General features: G+C 37.8%; 1 protein-coding gene across 10 annotated transcripts in view; it reads left to right on the top strand.

Moving 5' to 3' along the window:
* ptprub (protein tyrosine phosphatase receptor type Ub) overlaps positions 1 to 19,382 on the top strand; it is a 223,210-nt gene that overhangs the window by 154,140 nt on the left and 49,688 nt on the right. For all 10 annotated transcript variants that reach the window (XM_039679819.2, XM_039679822.2, XM_039679818.2 and 7 more), the window contains exons 10-13: positions 483 to 684; positions 5,301 to 5,403; positions 6,862 to 7,135; positions 15,728 to 15,764. In XM_039679819.2, coding sequence (XP_039535753.2) covers positions 483 to 684; positions 5,301 to 5,403; positions 6,862 to 7,135; positions 15,728 to 15,764 — 616 coding nt within the window. The remainder of the gene's footprint in view (positions 1 to 482; positions 685 to 5,300; positions 5,404 to 6,861; positions 7,136 to 15,727; positions 15,765 to 19,382) is intronic.

Raw genomic sequence — 19,382 nt, 5'->3', positions numbered from 1 at the left:
CGTTGCTTTGTCCAACATGGAAAAATTCTATAAACAAGATAATTACATCAAGTAACTTTCAGGCTAAATTTGTCCAGATAGATTGTTTTTTTTACTCTTCCAATAAAAATAGTTTCAAGTAATTCATAGCTTTGAGCTTTGCATTAATGCAGGCAACATCAATATTTGAGTGCTATGATACTATGGTACCATCACGATTATTTTTTGCCGTCAAGTCAAGATGATAGTCTTACATGCCCACTAGCTTCCCGCTGATATTTGTGAGTAGGCTACCACGTATTGTTTATAAAATAAATGTTTGATTTCATATGTGAATCATTTTCAACCCACTCTGAATATGGATGTCAGGGTTAGCAAACTTTTATGAAACATTGTTTGATCTGAACTACCACACACTGAGTCACTGTTTGTTTAGCTCCAAAACAACAGGGATTTAATGAAAATATGATTTATTTAAAAGGTTTTAATATGTGCAATTACAGATCAGCTACCAGAGCATTGAATCATCAGACCCCGGGATTAATGTTCCAGGCCCGAGGCGCACTGTATCCAAGCTGAGGAACGAGACGTACCATATGTTCTCCAACCTGCATCCTGGCACCACCTACCTGATCTCTGTTCGGGCCCGCACCGCCAAAGGCTTCGGCCAAACAGCTCTCACAGAGATCACCACCAACATCTCTGGTGAGGACTGCATATGGTTGCTTTTGGGGGCTTACGTGCAAGAATGTGTGTAAAACATTTAAAACAAGGCAAATCCACTTCATATCCGACCTGTCAGTTGGCCCATAGTGAGTGTGGTTAAATGTTTTCCGACCATATTCCTGCTAATTTCTAGGGCTGCCCCCGACTAAAGATTTTTCAAGCCGACTAGTAGTCGTTCATTCAAGCCAATAGTCGACTAATCGCAACATTTATGATATTAATGGGGAGGAGGGAGGAATGGTTTGATTTTCAGGGGTGAGAAAGAATAATATACAGTATGTAACATTGCTAACATTGGTTCTACATTGCAGAGAAATTGCAAACCATAATATTGAGCCTTTAAAAAAATAAAGCACTTTTATGCCGCAGGCCCGCAACACACCAGCAAAAGTAAGGATTATGAATGTGTTAGGGGAAAAACAAAGGAGACTGTCTGAACATTTTAATAATTTATTAATAAATAGTGATTTCTGAGTCTACCTCGGCTGCAAATATGTAGTTGACGATGCCGACTCGGCATCTCCACAATATAGTGGATGTGCCTATAGAGATAAATAATTCATACGGATTACATAATCAGAGAATATTTGTTTTCGATTTGAATTGGTTCATTGAAAAGTAGACATTTCAGTATGTCTAGACATTCCGTAAGCAAGTAGGACTATATGCTGAGTTTCGGTTCATTTTATTGACATATGCCAGACTGCGATGGAAGAAAGCACACCCTGTTTGTTTTCTTTATTTTACCAAAGCACAAAGTTTGGTGTTATTGTGAGTGTACCGTTTTAAATGTTGTGTTACTCTTGTCTGTATGACCAAAAACTTTGTATTAAGTTCTTTCCACTGCTATTAGGGAAAAATGATTGCGCCACAGGGAACATTTATCTAGGTTAAGAGTAGAGTTAGCAACTATGTGAAGTGGCAAACGACTACTTGCATGTTTCAAATGATAAGCTGTTGTTAGGTCGAGGAATGTTTGGTAAACGTTTGGATTTCCTGCCCAACGTACGGTAATTACCACATGGACCAGCCGTGTTACGATCTGTCCGTCATGGACTTGCATGACTTCGCGACTAATCGACTAATTAAAATGTGTTCGACTATTAGGGAGCAGTGCTTATAATTCCCAAACATACTTCAGGCACACTTATTTTATTGAGTCTTATCCAATTAAATGTACTGTTTTTCATGTTAACGTCACTTGAAATGCAAATTCTACTGCTGAAATCGAATAATTACTTCAAAACAAAAATGGTTTCATCCCCTTCAAGTGTTCATCTTTATAATTTGGTCTCTGAAAGAAAGTATTTTAACATCTGTAAAATGATTTTACTTGGCATTCATGAAGTGATTTCACTCGCCTATAGGCTATGGTACATAAAAGAAAAAGCTTTATATGTTGAATGCATCACAGTTATGCACATTAGTAAGAAATAGATAAGAAACTGTGGTTAATTTAATTGCTTTCGTTTCGTTCTCCTCTGATGGACTGTCACTGACCTTTGCATCTATTCATCTGCTGTGAACAAGCAATAAATAACTTCATATTTAAAACCAGTGCTGCAATCTCATGTTCGAATGACAAATCAGAATGTTTTTATTTGAAATTGTAAAAATGCAGAAGGTGCTTTTTTTTAGCATTACAGGAGCAGAACACTTCTGCAGTGATGTGAAATGTACGTGCGCGTGCATGCGAGTGTTTCCATACACCCTCAGATGTACCAGATGAGATCTACAAACTGTTGATTGAAATGCCTCAGATGTTTCAGGAGATGTCTGAGGTACAGAAATATATAGCAGCTGTTGAATAGACTGGAACAAAATGAAACAAAAGCTGGTTTCACAAAAAAAGGAAAAATGCGAAACTCCTGAGTTTCCGGTTCATCATCCTGCGCTTCAGGTGCACTATTGATCTCTGAAGCGTGTTTGTGCGTGTATGCCCATATCGCCGCTTAAGAGCCATTATGTATTCCTGAGCGGAACTGAGGAAGTGATAGTGAAACGGAATCACAGCAGATGCTCAGAACCCAACAGGCCCTTCAAGAACATTACACGTTTCCCCTCGCTTCAAAGAGAACTGACATCACTGTCATCCTCACCATTCCAAAACTAGCCGCCTTACAAAACAGCACCATATGTTGCTGTCAACCAGATTCAGCTGATGCTAAATCAGGATTTCTCAAACCTGGACAGATGCAAAGCGATGTATGTTAGCGTTTTATATGATGGTAATGATGGAGAACTTGTGTTTTTTTTGGTAGAAGTGCTGAGGCATGATTTGTTGGAGAAACATATTATCAAATCATTTAGTGTGGCCAATATTTGGATTTTATTTTAGCAATGGTGTGCACTTTGTTTTCTTCATCAAATTGTATTTACTTATTTATTTATTTATTATTAAGATGATGATGTCCGAAAATCTGACTTGGGATTCAGAATAACATTTTCTATGCGTATTTATTTAGCTTCGTAATATGATCATCAGGTTTTACACAAATTGTGGAGTTCATGCAGTTTGAGTGATGCTAAGAAATACCCTTTTCAATAGATTTTTTTAAAACTAATTGTTATGCTGATAATTTAATTTGTAATGTTATCCGCATTATTGGTATAAATCTGAGGCTTTTTAAAGGAGCAATGTGTGATTTTTAGCGACATCTAGTGGTTCGGTTGCGAGTTTGCACTAAGGGCTCAGCCCACTGCTCACCCCTCCCTTTCGAAGAAGCTACGGTTGCTAAAACGGGACAAACATCTCGTCGGCTGAGACAGCAGAGAATAGCCAGAGTAAGCCAAGAGTGTGTAACATTGTCACTGTTTCTGTACCACAGTCCATTATAAACCACATCATGGATACTGTTTACAAAGCCATAGTCAGGTGAGGATCAAGGGTTTTAATATATAATTTAATATAATAATAGTAATCAGCTGATTGTCTCACAAACGTAACCAGCAGCACATTTCTCCCCACATACTGTAGCAAACCCATAATACAGCGAGGGAGCAGCTATATATTTTTTCTAACAGGGTAGTAATAGTTTAGCTGGCTAATATGAGCTGTTACTGTGGCTGAGCTCGGACGCGTCCACATGAGTCCAAAGGTCGGAAGTGCGCGCGCTGTTACAATCATGTCATCTCCGCATCCCATAGATACTATTTACTACACACAATAGGCTTTTTTCTCTGATTTTGAAAACTCTTCGTGATCGACTTTAGTGATCTAAAAGTCTCTATCGACGGGTTAGTGATTCCTGTAACGTACTGTTTTACGGTCAATGACATGAATACTAATCATCAGCTGTCTCACGAACGTAACAGCACATCTATCCCCAACATAACAAACCCATAACACAGCGAGGGAGAACTAAGTTACATGAAACAATCCCAACTACATATTTTACACCACTCACAAGGGAAAAGTCACTACTCATGGAGTGTAAGGCTAGCTTCCAGCTTTCCGCTACTTCTCTTTCAAGGTAGTGATGAAATGCGTTCTGTAGCGCTGTTTGTTCGCGTTCGGCTATGATAGGAATATGACGTCACAACATGGCGACCTTCATAGAAGGGGATTCCCGCGGTTATGGAGCTATTAATGTCTCATTCTAAGGTAATAAAAACATTACGGTTAATTAAGTAAGTTCTTTATACACCACTGAAAACATAGTTATGGATGTCATATTGCATTTCTGTTAATAGATACTCATCTTTTTTACACATTGCACCTTTAATTATAAATACTACAGCAGCTCATTCAGTTCCAGGACTCTTGAAGTCAAACAGGGACTGGGACCAGAGACGGATGCATTACGCCCTTATTTCTGCGCATTTCAGTATACAAATTACACCTCAGAAACTTTGAGGGTGTTATAGAGGCTGTTAGACTAGATGTACTATAGCTAGAAGTTTGTATGTCTGGACAAGAGTACATATATGACCAGTATATACTCGTATGTATGTAGACCAGCATTATATAATGCTTATGTGTTTTTATTTTGAGTCCCCTCAAGTAGCTGCCATTTTCCCACCGCTTTTAATATCATAATCATTGATTTCGCAGATTGTTTGCCTTTGTTCGTCAGCTCTAATTGACTGCTGATATTAAGGAAAACGTTATTGCTCAACATGATCATCTCGGGGGAAGGATGCAGTCCAGACTCAAATCCATCTAAATGAGTTTCCCCTTTATGTGTCCCACATGCACAGCTTTTAATTACACCCTGGGATCAAGACACGCAGAGGGATGGGTTTGGAGGAGAAAGCAGAGTTCATATGAAGTGTTGGTTGTTTTTGTTGTGAATTAGGGCGGCGTTATAGCAGACAAGAATGTAGGCATTGTTTGTGAGGTTCATCTAATTAAAACATTTGGCTGGTTATGTTGGCTTTTAATAATTAGCATAAACTTCTCTTTGCTTCATGTTGAAATGACAGTCAATGATACACTGTAGATGACTGATCTATTTCTTTTTGACTGTTGAGCTCTTGATTTGTTCTTGATCACTCGGACACACTCAAGTTTACTTCTGAAGAGTTGGTTAAAAAGTTTTAGGAAGATATTCTCATATCATTGTGTGTCTTTTGTTTTCTGTCTCGCTTTAAAGCACCAACATTCGATTATGGAGACATGCCATCCCCTCTGAGTGAGACAGAAAGCACCATCACAGTCCTGCTTCGTCCAGCACAAGGCCGAGGAGCTCCGGTCAGGTGAGAATGACATCATGTGCCTTAAAGAGTTAGCCCATAATCTACTCACCCTTAAGCCATCCTATGTGTACTGACTTTCTTCTTTAAGCCAAACACAATCTGAGTTATATTAAGAATATATTATAATAAAATTTAAGGGTTTGGGAGACTAACCCTTTAAATGAATATGCTGGGTTGAATACAAGTTAAGATCAATCTACATAATTTTAGATTAAAACGGAACATGATTTCTATCTATCCCTAAAAAAGGTTTTTAGATTATGGTGAGGCATTTACAATTGAAGGAAATTGCCCTTTTTTACAATAAAAGCAGAAATGTGTTTAAAACCTTTATAAAATAATTTGCATTCATTTAAATGTATGCACTGTAAAAAAATATTGTTGGTTTAACTTAAAAAAATAAGTAACCTGATTGCCTTAAAAAATGAGTTAGTACAATGAAGGAGATTGATTTAATCATCATAAACTCAAAATATTATGTTTTCTGAAGCACATAAATTCTTTAAGTTGATTTGACAAAAGAAAAAATGTTGTGATTACAAATCATGAACATGTATTTTTTTTTACAGTTTAGGCATCATGTTGTCAAGGCGATGTAATTCAAAATTGCGTATAACTTTACACAGAAAATATCACTATTGTTTACGTCTTGTGGCTATACTATTGAAACTGCATTATTGAACTAAAACTAAAACCATAAATGACTTGTTTCTTGAAATAAAATAAACTTTAGCTGACATTAAATTATATGTGTCTTGTTACACATTACAAGTGTCTTGTTCTACAAAAAGGGTCACTTGTTACTCAGTTATTTGATTTGAAATGATTACAAGATTGCTTATTAAAACATCAAATGGAATTTATTTATAAATATCATCGCTTTGCACCATTGTGCAACTTGTACAGGGCTAATAAATAATTTAGAATATTTTAATTAAGCAAAATAGATTATGTAAATGCATAATGTCATTTTGATGTTAATCAAATGTAGCAAAAAATAAAAGCACAAAATATACATATTAGTTAATCTAATATAATAACAAATTAAATCTGAAATTAATTAATTGATAATTACGATAAAAAAAACCCCACAAAACTTTACCTAAAATTTAAATAAAAGCAGAAAATACATATATATATATATATATATATATATATATCTTTTTTTTTTTTTTTCAACTATGATGGTATCTCAAGTTCTCAACACTGGTATTTTAATGTTTTATATGTTCTTATTTAATATATTTTTATGTATTATCAACTGAAACTCAGATTTATATATATATATATATATATATATATATATATATATATATTTGTGGTAATCAACATTATGCCACAAGTGCTGTCAATTGAGCTTAACTTCTATTGAACTCGGAATATTCCTTTAGCAATGCATTATTACTATTGCTGCTATAGTATTATCATTAAAACATTGTTGTGTGTATGTATACACAGCACGTATCAAGTGATCGTGGAGGAGGAAGCCGGTAGGAAGGTGAAGAGAGAACTGGGTGTTCAGGACTGCTTTCCCATTTCCACATCTCACGGTGAGGCTCAGGCCCGTGGAGCTCCACACTACTACACTGCCGAACTGCCCCCGAGCAGCCTGCCTGAAGCCACACCATTTACTGTGGGGGACAACCACACATATAACGGCTACTGGAACACCCCCCTGGACCCCAGGAAGAACTACCTCATCTACTTCCAGGCCATGAGCAACTTCAGAGGCGTAAGTGTCAGAAACGAGTGCTGAGTCTCATTCCGATCCCTAGTTCTCAGTATAATATCCTAAATACGAGTTGGAGTACTAGCAAGTGGCTTGTTCCACAAAAAGGGTCACTTATTACTCAGTTATTTGATTTGATATGATTACAAAATTGCTTATTAAAACATCAAATGGTATTTATTTGTGAATGTCATAGCCACATAACCCACCTAATACATTAATCATTTATACTATTTTAAATAAGCAAAATAGATTATGTGAATACATAATGGCATTTTGATGTTGAGCAAATTCAATAAAAAAATAAATGAACAAAATATACATACATTCACAAAAAAATATTATAATTAATATTTGTCCTCCCAAGTCGTCTGTTCAGCACATCAACCATAGTGAAAGTTGTGACCTACTGTATTGTTTTTTAGCGCTTCTGTTTGTCTGTGTCTCAATAAACTCTCTTGAGCACACAGTACTATCCAACTTATTTGTGGACATGATACTTCAGCATTATCTGTATACGTGTTTGTATTCCGAAAGAGCAAGCACAACAAATGTTTTCCCTGGACGCATCATTCCCAGCTACGACATCCCTCCTCTTAGGTAAATGGAACGCAACGCTGCATAATTCTAAGAGCATTTTAGTGGGAATTATGGGATAGCCCTGCTAATGTCCTACTCTCTAGGCAATGTCCTTAATTTTAAACTAGGGAGCGTTTTGAGACACACACTGTTGTTTTTCTGCATCTTGAACATAAATGTAATCTTTTTTCGAGGGAAATTTTATACCCTGATCTGAAACTTTATTTTTACACACTCCTACAGATTGTTTGCAGATAGTATGCGCAGCGGGAGATAAAGTGCAAAACAGGGACCTACAATACATAGTGAGAAGCACCTGCAGCCAGTAAATCTGCAATTAGCTGGAGATGTACAAAAACATTATATCATTGCTCGCTCTTCCGGGATGTTGTTTTTCTTCCCTTCTCCAACTGTTCAAACTCATAAAGATAGTGTGTGTCTCAGTCCCAGTATGAAATTAATAATAGAGTATCAGCACACACCAAGCTTTGGTGGAGGCCTTATTCAAATAGGGAAAAAAACGGCCCCTGTGCTCCCCATCCATGCCTAGATAAGAAGATAAACTACAAGGAATATCGTCTTGCTGGCATAAACCATTTCACAGGGATAATTGGGCACAGGTGCAGCTGATCAGAAATAGATCAGCTGGCAGTTTATGTTGTTAGAAATGGCTGGGACTGGGAGACAGAATGAGCTCGACGGTGCAAGCAAAACAGCCTGGAAAAGAGCCGGGGGAATGGGAATCTCTGGCTGTTCAAAAATGTATCCGGAAAGGTGCCAAATAAGTTTCGAAATAGGGAAAAAAAACACATTTGTCGGAATCTTGCTTAATAAAGCTGTTGATTAAATCAGATTAGTACTTTTCCAATGGACGGAAACATAGTTTGCCGTTCATGTTTGGTTGAGCTTCTGTTATGTAAATATACAGTGCCTTGCAGAAGTATTCACGCCCCTTTATTTTCCGTCATGTTGCAGCTTATGCTGAAGGGGTGTGAATACTTTTGCAATGCACCGTGCTTCTGATCCTCATTCTCTTCAGTTTCGATCGATTTAATTATTCAAATGAATAAATTATATTCTGGCACAAAACGTTTAATTAATTTTGAGCCATTAGGTTTTCCCAATGAATACATCTAACAAAACTAGACTATAACTGTAGTATAGACCATTTTGCAAGATGTAAACAACACTGGTCCAGAAACACTTCCTGTTTCAGTTTTTTAACACTATATCCACAAGTTTCCGAGGGGCGCTCCTGTAAAAAATAAAGTGGGTAAAACTTCCGGTGACGCGGCGGAAGTAGCATTCCAATGGTATTTTGTGTGTTAGTTAGCGAAGAGGCTAGCTGTTTTTCGGAGAATTATTTTACTATTTAAAGACGCAAATCTTTATGAGAGATGACGTTCCGGAGCTCAGGGACAACATGTGCTGTTCGCGGTTGTATGTATAACCGGACTAAACTAATTTAGTGGCTTAAACGGGATTGTTTTGAACAGCTGAAAACGAAATCAGAGTGATCCTGCAAACGACTTTTCCATCACCTCCCAAAAGACGACGAATCTTCCTGTGTACATTTGTTTAAATTCTTAATGTTCTATAAACTCTATCAGCATTTGGCTGTTCTCTACTGATGTTACAGCTAAACTCAGGATCAAAGCCTGTATTGACAGAATACCAAATGTGCCAGTTAATGTATTCAAGTAGCACATTCATTTATAATTTTGAATAAACTCCAAAGCACAATGACTAAGTGTGTATTTTTTATTTTAATTGTTTGTCAGCTCGCACAACTGTCTGTCACCATGCCTTGATGAGTATTGATTATTAATAATGTTATTATAATACTCCCAATCAACTACTGCGGAGGGTAAAGGTACTGTTATTTCACCCTTTTGAATTTCGTTGAGGTTGTGTTCCCACATCGTTAGCTAGTTTGGATCGCTATAACTTGAATGACTGTCAACTGTTGAATGAACGAGTGTCAAGCATGTCAAATCGCGCTTTGTTTACTTTCAACCGGAAGTCGCGCCCACTTTTGACGCAAGGCCTCATGGGGCGTAGGAAACTTGTGGATAAAAGCTGGGATAAAATACAACCAACAGAACAAATAAAACTGAATCAAAAAGTTAAACAAATATCTTTAAGATGTTTTCTTTACATGTGAATTAAAGAAAACGGTTACAAACTGAAACAGGAAGTGTTTCTGAACCAAATGGTCTATAGCAAAAGTTTCTCTGTTGCTGTACAGGAAATATGTGAATCATTGTTTCGCAAAGAATAAATTGGTCAATCGTTGTTTTCGAGCCCAATCAATTCACTAAAGCGAAAAAAAAAATTCAACTTCTTCTGTCACACTTTTGTAAATAGAAAGTTTGTAGTGTCATTGCGATTACTTAGTTTTCCCCAACACTGCTGCATGGATTGGGAATAAAGCAATTTATAGACCCTTTTACAGTTGGTAAACATGGTGACGTTTTTTTGTGGGCGGAGCTTAGGTGGAGGCAGAAAGATCCATCTGGCCACTTCACTAACGCGAGTTAGCAAGGATTGTTAGCTTGTTTTTTAACAATGACTGGAGAAAATCCGATATTATCTTAATGTGTAAGGTCACTCAGTGTCCAGGACCGCGATTGTTATTTCCAAAAGTTATTTTTAATGGACAGAACCAGATTGGCCGACCTGTAGCCGCCTACACGCTCACTCAATGCATGGATGATCTGACAGGATTAACGTACGTTACCTCGGGTGAGTGGCCTGAATTCTACACCTACCTTATAGAGAAACCTAACTGAAAAAAGAAACTGAGGCATATAAATCTTTAGATGCCTATATGGTCCTGTACAAGATTTGTGTGTATGATCCGCAGTTCTGCCGATCCAGCGCCGAGACCACGACATTACAGTGCGATTTTAATGATGTGAATATTTTCTAGAAATAAAAGTTCCAGACACAGCATATTCATTTTTCATCAATTTTTACACCAAACAACACAACAAGATGACATTTAATAATAGTAACAATTATTTAAGCTCCTTATTATGTAGCCGAATCTGTGCTGTTTTGCATTGACCGCCTCCAGTTTTCACTTTGTTTTGCCTCCAGCTAGCGCCGTGACGTAACTGTGACATCGGCGCAAAAGGGGTCTATACAGTAACTGCACAAGTCAACCTCCATTTTGACCATGAGAGGAAACTTCTCTGACTTTTGCCTTATGGTTTCATAGTTATTAGTTACCTTCCGCACTCAATTATGCACTATTAAACCTCCGAGCATTTCAAGGTTGTGGGACTAAAAATAATTTTGAATTGTTCATTTAGATTTGACACCAGCCAGCAAACCTCATTCTCAAAAAGATGTGGTTGACATTTCGAAGAAGGTTATCACATTGGCCCAGCACCTGGAGGAATGGATGAGCCAGCTTGGCTCATTCCACTCTTCTGAACAGCAATTCAGAGATGCAAAACTTGGACGGACTTTACCTACACTATTACACAGTTGGGTTTTTTTTTGGCAGCCTCGAAGGAAAATGCCTCTTGATGACCTATAGTGCAGACACAAACTCCCTCCCCGCCAAACCCCTCAGGGCTTCTCACTCTTTACAGACTGAAATGCACCTGTCAGCCAAGCCATTGTGACTCCACCTCCCCTTCGGTTTCTCCCTTCTTCAAACCGTACGTCTTGGAAACTGATCGCACAGCTCAGTCTCCTTTGGGCTCTGCTGATTTACTTGACCGACCTTTAGCTAAATATTCATTTTTATTCAGCTCTATTTTATGCTGCAATAATTGCCATAAAGGCTGACAGTCTAAGCTAAAGGGAACGTAGCTCAGGAGACTTAACTAGCATTTAGCACTCCCCTGTTACTAATTTGAACCATTCTGTTTATTTTTTGTTTTGTTTTTTTAACCTGACTGCTTATAATCAATGCTAATATAGTTTGCTTTGTTTCTTGGCCAACTTTATGGTTAAACGAGGTTTTTCTAAAGCTTTTGGCAGCTGCACAAGAAAAAGTCCTCTGCTGCATTTTTTTTGGCCCTTATTCTGACAATTAGTCATTAGAGAGCTGTGAATGCTGTCAGGGCTTCATGTAATTGCTTTCAGAGATAAATATATACAAAGATGCTCTTAATAGATGTTTGATTCTCAGCTGTTTATAAAATGGGTCTTTTTTTCCCCCTTTTTCCCCCTTTTTTTTTTTTTTTTGTTAACAGTCCTGAGAGGCAAAACACAAAGATTGTAGCTGCCAAACGCTCTCTTCCATCCCTACACACAGAAGCCCTTATCTTTTTTCCTTTTCTTTTCATGGTACGAGACCCTCTAGGACTGACCAGACACTTTCAATGAGAGTTTTTCACTCTAATTGGCATCTTTTGCTCTCCGTTTTACCAGGATGAATGGCATGAACCGATGGTGATGTTAAAAGTATGCCTAGGTCATATTTATAATCATTTGGTATTGTTATATTATATTATTTATTTAAAACTCATACAGTGTAGAATGACTGGCTTTTTCACCCCAAAATAGATTATTTATAATTTTACTATGAATATACATTTTATTATTAATACTTTAATAGTATTTTTTTATTTATAATCCATAGTGTGTGATTTTATCTTTTTATGCAAATTTACTGTACATTCAATACTATTATCATGGCAATTGAGTTTCTCATTACTGTTTTTTACTCAATACTGTTATACCCATTACAACTACCGTGATATTATATCTTTACAGTTTATTAAAATATGTATCCCCCCCCCCCCTTTCCCTTTTGTTTCCATTTTTCTCGCATACAGTACCTCTTCTACTTCTGGAACCAAGTAGGAGCTTTCTAATAAGTTCGTTTCCCATGCCTCCCTGGGCCTGTTATATTTATAGTGCTCATAATTCATTTACTTAGCTTGAGTTTGCTGACAGATCCCCTTTTGCAGTGCCTGCCATGACCGTTCCCACAAATTTGATTAAATAGAGCAGGGAAGCTTAAAGCGTTGTGTCTGCGTCTGTCTGATCAAAGCCCACTGGCTGTCTCTCGCCTGTCATTTGGGGTCAGTCTTTTCTCACACGCATGGTGAGCCATGAGTTCTTACGGTGCGACATCTAGGACCGTCTCTGTGCTTGGAGAAAACAGACAGTGTTTGCTTTATCCCTGTGATATGTTCTCATGGGAGAGTGTGTACTGGGATGCATGGCACACTTGCATCCAAATGACGGCTGCTGGAGCAGATAAAGATGGGTTTCTCGTAAAGCCTGGATTGGCTTACATGACGTGTTTAAGCGTGGGAGTGGAAGGGGTTGCTAAAATATCCTTGCATGTCCCTCTTCCCCGTCTTCGTCCGTCTTTAACTTTTTCCCCTCTTCCTCCCACCCTTCCTTCCCATTATATATGTTTCCCGAGATGATGTAGGGTTATGGTGGGCTTTAGGAGCCAAGGCAGTTTGAAATAGGTTTTCAATTAAAAAAAAGCAATTCAGACGCAGTTTAAGCAGTGGCCTCTCACTCCTTTTCCGGATGGGAAGATTTGCATAATTGTTCCATAATGCCCGAATTAGCATCTGTAAATCTTAATTTGATAATGCATCTTCTTGTCGAGGTGGCAGGCCAGAATTGGATTATGGGCTTGGATCTCATTAGCGCTATTTGACAAAGGTCGTTTTCATAACACCAGTATGTCATCAACTGCGATTTCTAACAAATTAATTCCTCTTTATAATTCTCTTCTCCTGGCTGGAAGTCATTCCCCCCCCCAGCGCCGGCCCGAGCCTTTTGGGGGCCCTAAGCAGAATTTGATTTGGGGGCCCCTCCCACGACGCGGAGTCACCTGTGTTTGACGATTATTGACATAAATGTCACGCAAAAATGATACATTATAAATGAATACACTGAGGTTATGTATTAATAAAAAAATAGATGCCTACTTAAATAAAAAAGTTTGAAAACAGTCTTAAAACTGTCTCAAAACATATACAATAAATTATTTGCTAAAATTATGACAAAACTGAGAAATTAGAAACGTAAGAGCAATGATACTTTGGCCTATCCTCCTGGGACCCAGGAATAGACTTTTGTCCACTGTAGTGGACATTATATTTTAGTGTATTTCTCTGACACCATGCATGTCACATTTTTTTTCTGGATGTCCTGTAAAGAGCACATTCAGGGCAATACAGAGATACCAAATGTTTGGAGGTTTCACCATGAAAACAACTTCTCCTTGGTCTTTAAAAATGTCTAACATTAATTTAGTGATCAAATGTAGCACTCTTATTGAAATATGGTAATATATTGTAATTATAATTTAAATCTAACTACTTTTCAAATTGTATTTCATCAACCAACATCTCATGAAAATGTTATGGGGTTTCAAATGAAAAAAATGACTTTCCGTTACAGGGCATTGATTTCATTCATGTCCACTGTAGAGAACATCAGGACATAAATCATGTTTATCAGGCATTCTGGGAGACATAACAAGTGAATATGTAAATAAATTATACCTCAATATTCTTATGACATATTAGATATTATTATTAAAATGTTGCTTATTATTACGCCAATGCTTACACTTCTTTCCTCATTAAATGTTGCTCCAAGAACACATTAATGTGCAAATTAGATACAGTGTATAGATACTTTGCATTGAATGGGAATATTAATTTATGCCAATTTTACCCATATATTGCATAAAGTAAATTGGTGTATCAATTAATTCCATTATATCTTTCATAACATAGTTGATAATCATCTTTATACAAATTTTAGTTCAAAAAAATCCTGAAACCCCAAAATGTATTGGTGATTGGAAAAAAAATCCCATTGTTTTTGCCTACACATTGTATGTCATTTAATTTTAACAACTGAGTCCTGGTGTCCACTACAGAGGACAAAGTATTACATATGAATAAAATATAATTTTTCAAAAAGGTTTTTTTTTTTTTTACCATTTGTTTATTATGCTTTAAACAATGTGATGAAATGAAAAAAAAAACTAAATTAAAAAAAAAAAACTTTCTGGGTCTCAGCTATTGTTGAAAACTAAAAATATTACTAGCCTATTTCTCAACTGTCTCAATACAGAGTAACTATCCTCAAAATCTTTATTATTGTTATTATTATTATTGTAACAGACTTTGTTATATAGTACATGACATAATCAACACAGTCTGTTACTATAATACCGGTTATGATGTTCTGGCGCTCGTTGTATGTGTGTATGCAATGTATTTTTCCCCTCGGGGCTTGCCGTAGATGGGTCGTGCGCACTTGCTAGGCTACTGGAGTGTCGCGGGTGTTTGGAGATCTGATGTGTGGTATAATAAAGTGGAGAAGAGTTCAAACTGCTATGTTTATTATTTATTCAAACTGCTACCCTTACACCTTGAAGGATAAGTTCTCCTGCGGGCTATTTTCTCCAACTTAAACCGATACCGTGACTAGGCGCAGTTGCGCACGAATTGTCTATGCACGCGCGAGGTGTCTAGAAGATTATGCGTCTGACTTAAACGCTGGCAGACAGAGCAGCAGTTGTAACTTGTAGGCAGGTGTATTGACCATTAAATCAGAATTTTGTTGTCTTGAACTATTCATTCAGTCATATTCATTCATTCATTGATTTATGTCACTTGTTTAAGTCATCTAAAAAAATAAAAATAAAAAATAACCTCGATTAGGGGGCCCCCTGGTGGCCAGGGGGCCCCAAGCAGCCGCTTAGTTCGCTTATGCCTCGGGCCGGCCCTGCCCCCCCCCCTGCCTCTTTTGTCCTCTGCTGTCATTTTCTGTACATTTAAAGGCTTATATCTTATCAGCACACACTATAAAATACATTCGAATTGGGTGAGTGAGGCACAGTGCTGTTTTTGAATGTATTTTTACACTTTAACTGGCATTCATGCTGTTGTTGAATCAGCAAAAGTCAGTGTGAACCCATTTGACATCTCATCAGGTATCGTGCAGTCTTATTTCTGCCGTTTGACTGTTTCCCACAGCGTGACACTGCATCTCTGTTCTCTTTTCTCACAGGAAACAAGGATAAACTGCATCCGCATCGCCCGTAAAGGTGAGTTATTCAATGCTGATGCTACAGAACTACTTTTTGCACTTTTTTTCTAAATAGTTTTTTGAAAAACAGTGTGAGGTGAATTTACCTGCTGTATGCAGGGTCGAAATCAAAGTGGCACACTGAGAATTATGAAAGTATGTTTTGTATTATTTTTTTATGATTTAAAGACCTCCTGTGGTGAAAATCAAGCTTTTAAGTTTGTTTATTTACGTCTTTGTGGTGTTTTTAATACGCTTTAAGACAATCCATGTGCAAATTCATAAGTCAACACCAATGCTAAGTTTTTTTCTCCTTAAAACTGCAGTGAACCAAAGACAGTGTCATAAAAAGAGTCTCGTTCTCTACGTCACAAACTACCTTGTAACCAATCACGTCATTGGCGGACGGGCTTTAGCATATCATTAACTGCTGCGAAGCAAGGGAGTCTCAAGAGAAGCCAGGTTATTGCTGTATATTTTTCTGTTGATATGAATTCTGTTGCAATATAGCGGGTGAATTGTGTATGTGATGTTGTAATACCCTGTTGTGATGAACTATATCCCTTTCCTCACTGACGTTCTAAGATGTTCAAAGCATTTCTGATTTTTAGACGGCAGACTGAGTTTGCGAAACGGGAACATGGTTTGTGTAACATTAGCTACGCATTATTAGCTAAGGCTAATCATATTAAATATGCATTTTGTCTATTTGGCAATAGGATCATAGTTGATTCTAAGGATCAGAGAACGGTAGAAAATATTAGCCACATTAGTGGGAACAAATTACAGTAACCTACCTATTCAAAAAATGAAGAGAATGTAAAGAGTTAAAGTTAAAGTATGTGGCCACAAATAGTAAATCATAAAATTTGTAGTGGATTGGATGTAGGCTTGTTATACTGACTGCACGAGTGGAGGTTATTTTTCAGCTTATATTTGCTATTAACTTATTCACAATGTTGCATGCCTGAGGGTCACAGTTTTTCTAAGATGTCATCAGCATTTGACTTCCAGATCCCTCTGGAACTAACAGTTTGCTGCAGGCGGATGGTGCACCAGTGTTGTTTTTAGCATCAGAGACATCAAAAAGAGAGCACTTGAATGGGAGAAATTGTTATACTAAATATGGCAACTGTAGTCCTGCTCAGTTTCCTTATTGATAGAGCCACTGCAGCAACTGAAGGAAGCCCTGTCTTAATGTAACATTGTTTACTCTAGAATGTGTATGCACGTTAGCTGGACTAGCCTGAAAAAGAACTTTTTTAATGATTTAAACTTGCACAGTTTGGTTATTTACAGAACTGACAACAGCATTCTATATAGGCTACTGTAAGTCTGTAAAAAAAAGGGGTACTATATTAAAGGAGTAGTTCACTTTTAAAGAACGTTTGCTGATCATTTACTCAACCCCATGTCATCCAAGATGTCCATGTCATTCTTTCTTCAGTCGAAAAGAAATGAAGGTTTTTGATGAAAACATTCCAGGATTTTTCTCCGTTTAATGCACTTCACGGGTAACCAAATGGTTCAAGGTCTTTAACGATTCCAGACGATGATTTTCGAGAGACGCTCATTTAAAAAAATAATAACAAAGTTTAAGCTTGATAACCTTAAATGCTCGCCTTGCTCTGTTCTGTGATGCGCGTTCGTGACTCTCCTGTTCGAACTCGTTTATCAAAATGAACGAATCTTTTTTCGTGTCATTTGGTTCATTCAACAAACGAAATGAACGAATTGACTCAGGAAAGTTCGAACAGGAGAGTCACGAATGCGCATCACAGGCGACCATTTGTGCTTATTAAACTTTTTTTATTTTATTTTTAAATGAGCGATCGTTTCGCTTGATAAGACCCTTATTCGTCGTCTGGAATCATTTAAAGCCCTTTGAACAGTTTGCGGTTTGCACCGAAACTGTCTTTTGGACCTTGAACCGTTTGGTGCCCAGTAAAGTGCATTATATGGAGAAAAATCTTGGAATGTGTTCATAAAAAATCTTAATTTCTTTTCGACTGAAGAAAGAATGACATGGACATTTTGGATGACATGGGGGTGAGTAAATTATCAGCAAAAGTTTTTTTAAAAGTGAACTACTCCTTTAATATGAAGGCATTTTGCCATGTGATTTTCAAGTGTATTTTGATTACAGTACATATTGCATTTTGTTGTGTTTCAGTGTTAAATGCATATCTCTGATTGACGGAAAATGTCCTGTACCTGTACACCGTAACAACACAATCTATAGAAAACAAAAAACAAAATGGATTTCCCCATTCATCATGTTGTGACTGAGTGATCTCACCCGGCCTAAAGGGACGTTGCTTGGTATTGGTTTCAAAGTGGTTTCCCTCTTCCAGCTCAGTAGTCCAGCTCTATGATCATTGCTCAAACCTTTCAGAGCTGAGAAATACTCCATAATGGTTCACTAGCTAATCTTACATGTGCACTTTTGCTTCCAACCTGAGTTGCGAACGTCCGTGAATTCCCTAAAGGGCACAGTGTACGGCTTTGGGATGTGTATTGGTTTACAGTGAAATTTGACGTCTAGACACAAACAGATTTTTTCCTTTATACATCCCCCGCCCCCTTTCCCTCCTGGAGACAAGGGCACTAACGGAGAACAGGTCACTCTTTCATCATGTTTGTTTTGGTTGCTTGCGGTAGGGGAGTGGAGTGTATCAAAGCAGATTTGTCTGGGGCAGACAGTCTAGGCAAAGACACGCCGCAGCATGCAGGCAGAGAGAGAGATCGGTTTTCGGGTCCCTGTCCGGTCAGAAGACAGACCTTCACATCAAACACCACTGATGGAGTCACCTGTGCCTGTCAATACAGTACATCTGTCAGGCCCCTCAGAGGAAGATGAAAAGTTTCAGGAGGCATAGATTCCTGTCAAGGCAACAAAAAAAGAACTGCACTCCCCTCTATCGAACGGCATCAGGGTTCAGTACGAGCAGGACGGTATTGTGGACGTTAGTGAGCACAGCCTCCCGCCTAAATCGACCTGGCTTTCTTTCAGACTGGGTGACTGAGGGTGACGACTAGCCTTCTTGAGCGTGAAGCCGATTGGAGGAAGTGGACATTTTATGCCAGTTCTGTCGTCCCATCTGCTCAGTGGGCACAGACAGATACACATTTGGGATGTGGGCTAACACGCCGACATATTGATGAACAGAATAGAGCTCTATCGATTTTCCCAACAGGAAAGAACGATTAAACAAATTAGCAGTGCGCTAACAAACAGAAGGGCAATAAACAGTTTCACTGTGTTTTATTCATATATTAGGGTCTCTCAATGACAAGAAGGAATCCAACTTGTCAACAAAATCCTCAATTTGCGGCTGTTGGTTTTGATTGGCCACATACATTTCCTATGAATCAACGATTAAGGTCCAGAAGAAAATGAGCACCCTGATGGGCTCAAAATGCAACGGAATTGCATAGTCTTACAAAACTAAGCTGCCAAGACTCCAATTTCCTTGCGCAGGTGACAGTTTAATTACCATTCCCTTGGCAATCTTCACAGAACAATAGACTTTCGTTGTAACTCCAAGTGCTAATTTCCACTTTTGGTTCGCTCAGCAGGTGCTCACATTAATCTTGAAACAAATTTCATGCCTGTGTTGGGCTTAATTGATATTCT

This window comes from Pimephales promelas, chromosome 12 (assembly GCF_988280905.1).
Source record: "Pimephales promelas chromosome 12, fPimPro1.hap1.1, whole genome shotgun sequence".
Classification (NCBI taxonomy): domain Eukaryota; kingdom Metazoa; phylum Chordata; class Actinopteri; order Cypriniformes; family Leuciscidae; genus Pimephales; species Pimephales promelas.
Note: the sequence above shows the minus strand (reverse complement) of the source record. Positions and strands in the feature narration are given on the sequence as shown.